The 10,035-nt window shown below is 42.3% G+C and overlaps 1 protein-coding gene across 2 annotated transcripts in view; it reads right to left on the reverse strand.

The window, feature by feature from the left end:
• Aasdh (aminoadipate-semialdehyde dehydrogenase) overlaps positions 1–10,035 on the reverse strand; it is a 29,541-nt gene that overhangs the window by 8,970 nt on the left and 10,536 nt on the right. The window contains exons 6-10 of one of the 2 annotated variants that reach the window (XM_021210937.2): positions 6,906–7,098; positions 3,309–3,550; positions 2,766–2,872; positions 2,117–2,289; positions 997–1,189 (exon numbers count right to left, since the gene is read on the reverse strand). In XM_021210937.2, coding sequence (XP_021066596.1) covers positions 997–1,189; positions 2,117–2,289; positions 2,766–2,872; positions 3,309–3,550; positions 6,906–7,098 — 908 coding nt within the window. The other variant, XM_029545483.1, reaches the window with a different exon arrangement.

Raw genomic sequence — 10,035 nt, forward strand, 5'->3', positions numbered from 1 at the left:
ATCACTTGGGAGGCAGAGGCAGAACAGGAGGCTCACAACCATCTGTAATGAGATCTGACCTCTTCTGGTGTGTCATACAGTTACCAGCTACTTACATATAATAAATAAATAAATCTTAAAAAAAAACTATCATAATGGATTCCGTTATTTTGTATTCTAACTAAACATATCTAAAAAATTTTAAAACATAAGTAACTGAGCAATTATTATATTTTGCAGTATGGGTTAAATAAATATCATGATAAGTGAGTGTCATATGTAAGGCACTATACATGCATATACATATATAAAACATACATCAAAAATGTGTGTGTGTGTGTGTGTGTGTGTGTGTGTGTGTATGTGTGTAAGTCAGTACAGCTTTCAGGACTTGAGTGTCTCCTATCATACCATCAAGTCATCAAGCTACTAGCATATGCAGCAACCAGCAACCACTTTTATCAGCTGAGCCACCTCTCTGGCCCCACATTTTCTTTTATTAAGTGGGTCTTACTATGCAGTTCAAGCTAGTGTCAAGCTTTGTAATCATCCTGCCTCAGCCTCCACAGCGTTGGGATTATAGGCATGTGGCACTATGTCTGATATATAAGTGTATATGTTTTATAGCCTGGGCTACAAACTGAAATCAAGGCTACCCTGAGATAGCTATCAAGCCTGCTACCAGAAAGGTAGATAGTTTGAAGGTAAGCAGCACTAGGCAGAACTGCAGTCCTACCAGTGTGATGATTCATTTTACGTGTCAACCTGCCTGGGTCATGGGGTTGGCCCACTATTTAACCCTGATTAAATGCTGTTTCTGTGTGCATCTTAATTGATACTGGAGGATCAGATTAGCATATCAATCACTGGACTCAGTAGTATTCCCAAACTGGCTGGTGATCAGCCCAGCCCTTGGAGGCCTGAACAAAACAAAAGCCAGAAGAAGGGAGTTAGCCTCTGTTTCAACCATTAGTGCTCTCCAGCACTGAGCACCCCACACCCGCTTTGTCACTTTACCATGGCATGTAAATGGCAGGGTATCAATTGGCACCAGGTCATCAGGCAGGGCATGTGCTGGAAGGTGTTTCTGCAGTTCTTTAAAGATACAGTCCTTTACTAAGTCAACTTTGGATACGATGAAGAGAATCAATTTTTCCTGATTATACCAAGTGACCGCACAGGACTCCACCTGGTGAAGTTCTTCAGCAACCTGTAAGAGAGATTACCATCACTTACTCATGGGAGCATCTTGACATGAACTCCTGAAGGCACAGATGTGCTATCTAAACTCAGTACTGATGAATCTAGCTTCAGAAAATACCTGGGAGCTTAAAAAGAAACTGTTTGTTATTGGTATCTCCTACTAACAGAAAGTTAGCATTTTCAATCATAATGCATTCTAAAGCAAATAAACCAATGTATTTTCATAATCTCAAAATCTATATTGCCATTATATTTATTCTTATGTGTGCATGTGTGCCTGTGTGAGCTGTGTGCACCATGTGAGTGCAGGTGCTGGGGGAAAACAAAGGGTGCTGGATCCCCTGCAGCTGAAGTTACACAAGGTTGGGAGCTGTCGATGTGGGTGCTATAAAACAAACCCGGGTCCTCTGAAAGAGCAGTGAGCACCCCTAACCTTGGAGCCATCTCTCCAGCCCATTATTTATTTTAAAATGGCCACCTCAAACCAGGTTTGGGAACATACACCTGTAATCCCAACACTAGGAAGCCGGAGGCAGGGAGACTCGGAGAATTTCAGCCTAGCCTGGACTACATATAGAGACTGCCTCAAAACAAGCAAACATCCTCCTGACAGAAATAAGAGAAACAATGAATTACTCGTACCTTTTATTGCAATTTTTGTTGCCGTTGAATTTTTTTTTTTTTTTTTTTAAGATAGGCCCTGCTGTAGCTCAGGCTGGACTTGAGCCCGAAACCCTCAGTCTCTTGAGTGACACTCGCGGGCATGCGTCACCACACCCCGCTCCACATCTTTTACTGTGATTAATTACAAATATGAAGGTGTCAGATTTAGACAAAGCCTACAGAAAATCTGGCATAGAAATTTGGTGACAGCTGCCTCTACTGACTCACGTACAGGTAGATTTATTAAGATTTAATACGTAAGTGGCTCTACCTGTTGCACAAGCGCAATGTTAAGACGTTTTCCATGGCGCTTGATTTGGTTGTCCTTTCTTCCCAAGAAAAATATCTCTCCATCTTTCACAGTCACAAAGTCTCCTGTGGCTCTCATGGTGCCAAGGGGCACTGTCATTTCATCATCAAGAAAACACACTCTGTTCTTCCCACCTTTCAAAGACAAAGTCCAATGTCATAAAATCCATGAGAAATTGATTTATCAATGTCAAGTTCAAAGTACCTCTAAAATTCAGTAACCAAGACTCAAACCCTGATCATTTGTATTAAAATGAGGTGACTTTTAAATGCTACCTGATAAAATTAGGCACAGTAACTTAGGAAGTTAGTAAAGAGATAAAAATAATTTATTTGTAAAACTATGTATGATTTTAAATATATCCTTAGAATACTGCTGCTAGACATAGTTTTGTCTACACATGCTAACATTACAAGTTAACTTTCTAAATTATTAGAAACTCCATGAAAAATAATTCAGGTAAACTCTAAATATTTCAAGATTATGAGAAGATTAAAACTTATCATTGAAAAGTACATTCCACATTTTAAAAAATCATAAAATGAATAAAAACAAAGTTGATTTTTCTTTTTGGAAAAAAAAAAAAAAAAACCAACAAATACATGCCAACCTAAAAATACTTGGCCAGTGCCTTCGACAACTGGAGAACCATTTTGGTCTCTGACTTCAATCACCGTTCCAAGTAGTGGAGACCCCAGCTGCACGGGGGATTCATGTCTGCAAAAAACGCACCCAGAGCGAGTTTAAGATTTACATTTGAGCAGACGATTTCCCAGTGTATTAAAAGTACACTATCGTAAATAAAGACAAAAACAGCTTACCGTACAATTCAAAGACTGCATGAGGAACAAGTCTGGCAGAGAGGGGTGTGTTACCAATTCAGTCCCAAGAGGGTCTGCCAGATCTCACCAGGAGTTTCAGGAAAGCTTGGGATTCTTAACTTGTAACACTAGACAAAATATCACGGCAGCGCCTGACAAGCCCCAGTTCCCAGGCAAGAGTGTGCTTCCTATGCAAGGGCATGACTTCTACAGCCACCATGCTCAACTGCCACCCCAAACAACAGTCACTCCCCCCAGCATTAATGCTAAGGTCTCAGAAAGGGACAGCTCTACCCTTGCACCCCTCCCCCGAGTATAACTAAAGCCCTTACTTCACAGCAGAATTAAGACTCTCCTCTGGGATCCTGTAAAACGTGGCCCAGCTGGACACCTCCGTGATACCATAGATGTTAAATATCTGCGTTCTGTTGCCTTTGTCTCGCCAGCTGCTGAGGATGGTCAGCGAGGGGGAGGCTTCCCCACCGAGGGCCAGGACTCTCAGAGACGTATGTGCTGACAGGACAGTGGACTTGATGAGCTCAGACCCAAATCTTCTCAGCAATGTTGGTGTTGCCTGGAAATGCAATCACACCACTTAGTTTCCTCCTTCCTTAAGCAAACACAATACTAATTAATTCAAACTCTGCATTTGGAGCCCATGTGGACATTAAGGCTGTGTTTTTCTTTTTTTTTTTTTTTTAATTAATTAATTTATTTATTTATTTTGTGATATGTTTGTATGTGTGTGTGCCTGCAGAAGCCAGAAGAGCATCATATGCCTTAGAACTGGAGTTATAGGCATTTGGTAACAAATAGATACAGGTACTGGGAACTGAACCCTGCCCTATGAGAGAGCAGGAAATACCCTTACCACTGGGACATCTTTCTAGCCCCAAGGCTCTAATTTTCAACTGGCAAGCCCTATTTATAAATCCCTGAGTAAATATTTCACAGTGCATCCATGTTATTATACATATAAACAGTTCATTGCCTTTTTATCACCAAGTGGTTTCCACTATATAAATTAGGACTATTCCCATACAAAATCTAGGATCAACTTGTGAGTTTCTACAATGTTTACTGGGATTCTGGTAGAACAGTACATGTAAATGATGCCACTGCACTCCTGCCAATGCTGCAGTTTCTACATAAATGTGAGATGCCTGATTACACAGGTAGGTCTTTAATTTCTATCAACGTTATGCAGTTTTTAGTGACTGAGTCTTGCTACTCTTTAAACATTCTTATTTCATCATTTTTATGCTATTGTAACAAAATACATTTTTAGTTGTACTTTTGGCATTTCCTTAGTAAAAATATACATATACAGAAATGCATATGAGCATGTACATGTATTTATACATATAAGTACAGTTGATTTTTACATCAAGTGTGTATGTTGCTAAATGCTTAGAAGTCTTAGCGTCTTCCTCCCATTGTCCTTCCTGACTACCTAGATCCATGACTGTGCTATCAGCATAGGAAATTCTTCCTCTGCCTCCTCCTTTTTCTTCTTTTCCATGTTCTTCTCTTCCTCCTCTTCCTTTCTCCTTCCTTCTGCCCTTAAGACAAAGTAGCAGAAGGCCCATATTTATCTTTTTGGTGGAACCACTCAGGGTTTCTTCACAGATCTGCCAGAGTGCTGGAATTTAATGTACACACAACAACATGGGGTTCAACTTTTCTTTAAGACTGTTTAAATATATGTATATGTGTGTGATTTTGTGTGGGTATGTGCATATATGTGCAAGTGCCCATTAAGGCCATAAAAGGGTGTGAGATTCCCATGGGCTGGAGTTACAGGAGCCACCCGATGTGTGTGCTGAGAACTGAACTCTGATCCTCTTGGCCCCTGAGCCATCTCTTCAGCACCATGTCTTCAGTGTTTTTTATGTTTTGCCTTTTGTGATAGAGTCATACTACGTAGTCTTGGCTGGCCTGGAACTCACTTGGATCCACCTGCAGCATCTGCCTCAGTTGCCAGAATTAAAGGCATGAGCTGGATACCCCCAGCCAGCTTCAGTATCTAACCACTTATAATGTGGTATCTTTTAAACATTTTAGGTTACTTTATCTATATGAGTGTTGGGCTTCCATGCTTGTATGTGGGTGCCTCAGGATGACAGATCCCTGGAACTCAGAAGTCACCATGTGGGTGCTGAGAACCAAACTAAAGAGCAGCAAGTGCTCTCATACTCTGAGCTATCGCTCCATCACCATCTCTTCAGTATTTTTAACCATTTCCAATGTAGTATCATAACATGTGTATTCTACATACTCTTATTTTATAATCTGTGTATTATATGTGTGTGGATGTGTGCACCACATATGCGCCTGGTGCCCTCAGAGGTCAGAAGATGGGTCAGATCCTCTAGGTCTAGAGTTACAGACAATTATGAGCCACCATGTGAGTGCTAGAAACTGACCCCAGGTCCTCTGCAAGAACAGCAAATGAATTCGCAATGGGTGTGGCAACACGCATGAAGTCTATATAAGCCCAGGACAGACCAGGTGCCAGCATGGAGAGGGGAACTGGGAAAAATGTCCCATCCGTAGTCAAGGAGCTTTTGACAACTGTCAACAGCTGAGAGAGGGTCAGTTTTCTCTTAAAAGGTGTAGTCCTGGCAAGCAGACCATGTGCCAGTGGAAGATGACAGACCCAAAACAATTTGGGCTGCACAAACCGGCCTTGATGAGGGGGAAAAAAAAGGCACAAACTGAGGGAGGAAGGGAGGGAGGGAGGGATCTTTTAAGACTCAGAAGAGGGTGAATGTGACCAAAACATGTATGAAATCCTCAAAGAATAAATAATGTGTTTTAAAATTGTGGGAAAGATATGGTGTGTGCTACTGTATACACGTGCACATGCGGAGGCCAGAGGATGTCCAGTGAAGCCCTCTACCCATCTCCACTCTATTCCTTTTGAGACAGGGTCTCTCACTGAATCTGGAGCTGGCCATTGCAGCTGAGCCAGCAGGTAGGTGAGCCTCCGGATCCACCTGCCTCTGCCCGCAGCACTGAGATTCAGGTGTATGTGACACACCTGGCTTTTATGTGGGTGCTGGGGACTTGAACTCATGTCCTTGTGCTTTCATAAAAAGCACCCTTGCACACTAAGCCACCTTTCCAGTTCCATTTTTTTGCTGTTGGTGTTTATTTGTTTGTTGGGTTTTTTTTTTTTTTTTTTTTTTCAGTTTTTTCAAGACAGGGTTTCTCTGAGTAGCTCTGGCTGTCCTGGAACTCACTTTGTAGACCTGGCTGGCCTCGAACTCAGAAATCCACCTGCCTCTGCCTCCTGAGTGCTGGGATTAAACAAACCACACCCTGCTTGTTTATTTGCTTTTTTTGTTTTGTTTTGTTTTGTTTTGTTGAGACAGGGTTTCTGTTTAGCCCTGGCTGTCCTGGAACTCACTCTATAGACTAGACTGGCCTCAAACTCAGAAATCCGCCTGTCTCTGCCTCCCAATGTTTGCTTGCTTTTTAAAGACAGGTTTCTATAGGTCAGGCAGTCTTTAAGCTCACTGCGTAGCAGGTAGCAGAGGCTGGTTTTAAGCTCCTCCTAAGTGTTGAGATTACAGGCAGATGCTAGCACACCTGGCTCTGAGCCCATCTGTAATAGAGTGATATACTTGCTTTTGGTAGGAAGCACAATATGCTTGAATAGTATGACAGACGGCACCCCAACAGCACATCCACAGTCAACGTCAAGTTCCTCCAGGTACTGTACTACAGGTGAGTGCTGTGGTACCTGTAGTACATGCAATACTAGAGACATGAGTAACTGATTTCTCTTCCATTTTAAAATAAGCATGTGCCGTCATTAATGACTACACTATCATTAATGCACTGGGAAGAACTACTGAAGTATAAAGGACCCTCTAAAACACACAACATGAGAAGAATGCATTTCTGTTGCGACTGAAGTGTACCTGTAAAACAGTCACTCGGTGGCGGGAAAAGAGAACGTCAGCTAATTTCGATGGGAGCACTTTGACAGAAGTTGGCACGATAAGCAGGCAGGCCCCACTGGAGAGAGAAACAAATATCTCCACAACAGACGGATCGAAGGTCAGAGGAGAAGCCAGAAACAAAACGTCTTCTTGAGTGACGTCAAAAAGTGACCTAAAGGCAAACAGAGCACACTTGTCACCAGGATGGCCTAAGCCGGGGCATGGACAGACCCTCAGGAAGCCCAAGTAGGGACTGCAGGGATGGCTCAGTGGGCAAGAACACCCCCTGCTCTTGGAAAGGACCCAGGTTCAGTTCCCAGCATCCACATGGTGGGCAGTTTATCACCACCTAAAATTCATGGACAGGGGATTTGTACCCTCTTCTGACACAGTGTTTCATTGACATAAATGCAAGAAAAACATTCATACACATGAAATAAGAAGAGATAAGTGTAAAAGGAGATGAGGAAGAGGAGGAGGAGGGAGAGGAGGAGGAGGAGGAGGAGGAGGAGGAGGAGGGAGAGGAGGAGGGAGGAAGGTAAAAGCAGCAGCAGCACCAGCAGTGCCATCATGGAGGAGAAAAGTTTTCATGGTTCAGACTTCATTCTTCAGATTATGCAAAATGGCACTGTTGCTACTGGAAACCCCTTATAAAAGGTGGGACAGAAAGTCCTTTAGATGGGTGTGGTGGTGCACTCCTATATCCCAGCACTTGGGAGGCAGAGGCAGGCAGATCTCCGTGAGTTTGAGGCCAGCCTGGTGTACACAGTGAGTTCCAGGACAGCCATGGCTGTATAGTAAGAACCTGTCTCAACTTAAAACTAAACAAATGATACTTTTTTTCTTTTGCCATAGGTTTTATCATCTGTGACTACTTCCTGATATGTCAGTTTAGACAGAGGGAATTACAACCCCCAGAATTCTCTTTTTACTATGCTTTATTTTTTTTTTTCTGTTTTTCTTTCATTTTTTAAAAAGACATTGCCTTGCTATGCTACTCTGGCTGGCCTAGAACTCATTATGTTGTCCAGACTTTCCTCAAACTCACAGCAATCCTCCTGTTTCAGCCTTTCAATAGCTAGGATTTCAGATTTGCACCACCAGTTAAACTGGCTTCCTTTAAGGAGGAAGTTAGAGACTAGAAGGTTGGTGGCTGCCACTCAGGAAAGCACACCTCTCTGTGTCAGTTGGAGGGTTTTTTTTTTTTTTAAATCTTTAAAAATCTAAATATGGTATACCTGTGCCTCACATAATAGATGGCCCAAACTTCAACTTTTAATGGAATTGTTCTTCATATATACCACCTGGTTTCCTGGTGAGATGTTCGAAGTCAGCAAACTTTCTTTCATTCCTCCATCCCTTCTGTTTTAGACAGGGTCTCACTATGAACCTTGAACTTGGAATCCCTATGTGTAGGAAGCATGCTTATATACTTGTATGTTACAGGATATTTGATTACTGTACATAGAAAACTTAATTGCTATCAAAATATAAAAGCCTAAATAGATACAGCATTTGTCGGATACAGTTAGGTGTGTCCTGAAGAGATGCAGTTTAGGTATACCTCTAAAAGCCTCCATTGATGAGAATGCTAAAGAATGGAAAGTTCCTGCCTATTTTAGGCAAGTTGCTTAGAAGAAGTTATGTGGCCCTTGATCTATGACATGAGGCAAAGTCAGTTGGGTGGTCTGGAGCTACCTCACCATGAAGGTGAAATGGCTCAGCACCTAGTGACTTGGAGCCACACCTCCATGACTATGGTTCAGCCTGGCAAGGTTGTAGAGGGGGCGTTATAGACTTCTTTTACAGGTTTCTACCTCAGTTTCTACTTCCTGTGTCTTTCTTGGTATAAATATTAGATAATTTAAATGGTTACACTTGTGCTCACAGATAAGCAGAAGGCTGGGAACAGATATGGCTAATAGCCCGGTGACTCTGCACTATCCAGATGGCCAGACCCTTACGTTTATCTCAGTCAGTCTATAGAACTATCGTTCCTGAGACACTTACGGGGAGCACTGTTTACCTTGAGCCTGCTTCCTCAGCTAATCTAGAGAACATATCTTTATAGAAGGTGTTACAGGTACTTTACAAGAGTCTCCATGAAGTCACGCCTTAAGCTTTGCTGTACACACAGGACTGAGTTAATTATCAGAGGGAACTTTCCCTCAAATTGTGGTATACTTAAATATGCCTAAATAAACTCTGCCATGTCAGAACCTCACAGTATGAACCAACTGAGTCCTGCTGAACCAAATTACCTTCTTACCTCCCCTGGATTCACTCTGGCAGCCAGGGTGTTTGCAGAGAGTCTCACACTTCTGCCTCAGCCTATGAATTATAAGAGCAAACTATAACAGGCTTTTAACAAATTTTAAATCCCACTGGGCTGTGGAGGCACACAGTTTTATTCCTGGGAAGTAGAAGCCAGTGGATCTCTGAGTTCCAGAACAGCCAGGGTTACACAGAGAAACTGTCTCAAAAAGAGAACAGATTTCTTCTTCTTTTTTTTTTTTTAATGACTTTGGTTTTGTTGTTGTTGTTTGTTTGTTTGTTTAAGATTTATTTATTATTATACATAGGTACACTGTAACTGACTTCAGATGCACCAGAAGAGGGTGTCAGATCTCATTACGGGTGGTTGTGAGCCACCGTGTGGTTGCTGGGATTTGAACTCAGGACCTTTGGAAGAACAGTCAGTGCTCTTACCCACTGAGCCATCTCACCAGCCCAACAGATTTCTTTTTAATGACATAAGATTATGTAAGTATCTTACCAGACTCCTCCTACCAATTGTTCCCTCCACCCCCCACTTCCCTAGGGCCATGCCTATATGTACTATAGGCATTAGATGACTCCTAGTCATCTAATAGATTAAGTTGAAACCTGAACTGGGCATTTCAGACTCCTATCCTGACAGAGCCATACAGGAAAACTCCTTCCTCCCATACTTAATTGGTACCTTTGCCAAGGAAACATTTCTTCTTCTTTTTAAACTAATAATTAAAGATCAAAAAGTGGGGGCTGAGCTGGACGTGGTGGCGCACGCCTTTAATCCCAGCACTCAGGAGGCAGAGACAGGTGGATTTCTGAGTTAGAGGCCAGCCTG

The sequence above is a fragment of the Mus pahari genome, chromosome 13 (assembly GCF_900095145.1).
Source record: "Mus pahari chromosome 13, PAHARI_EIJ_v1.1, whole genome shotgun sequence".
Lineage (NCBI taxonomy): Eukaryota > Metazoa > Chordata > Mammalia > Rodentia > Muridae > Mus > Mus pahari.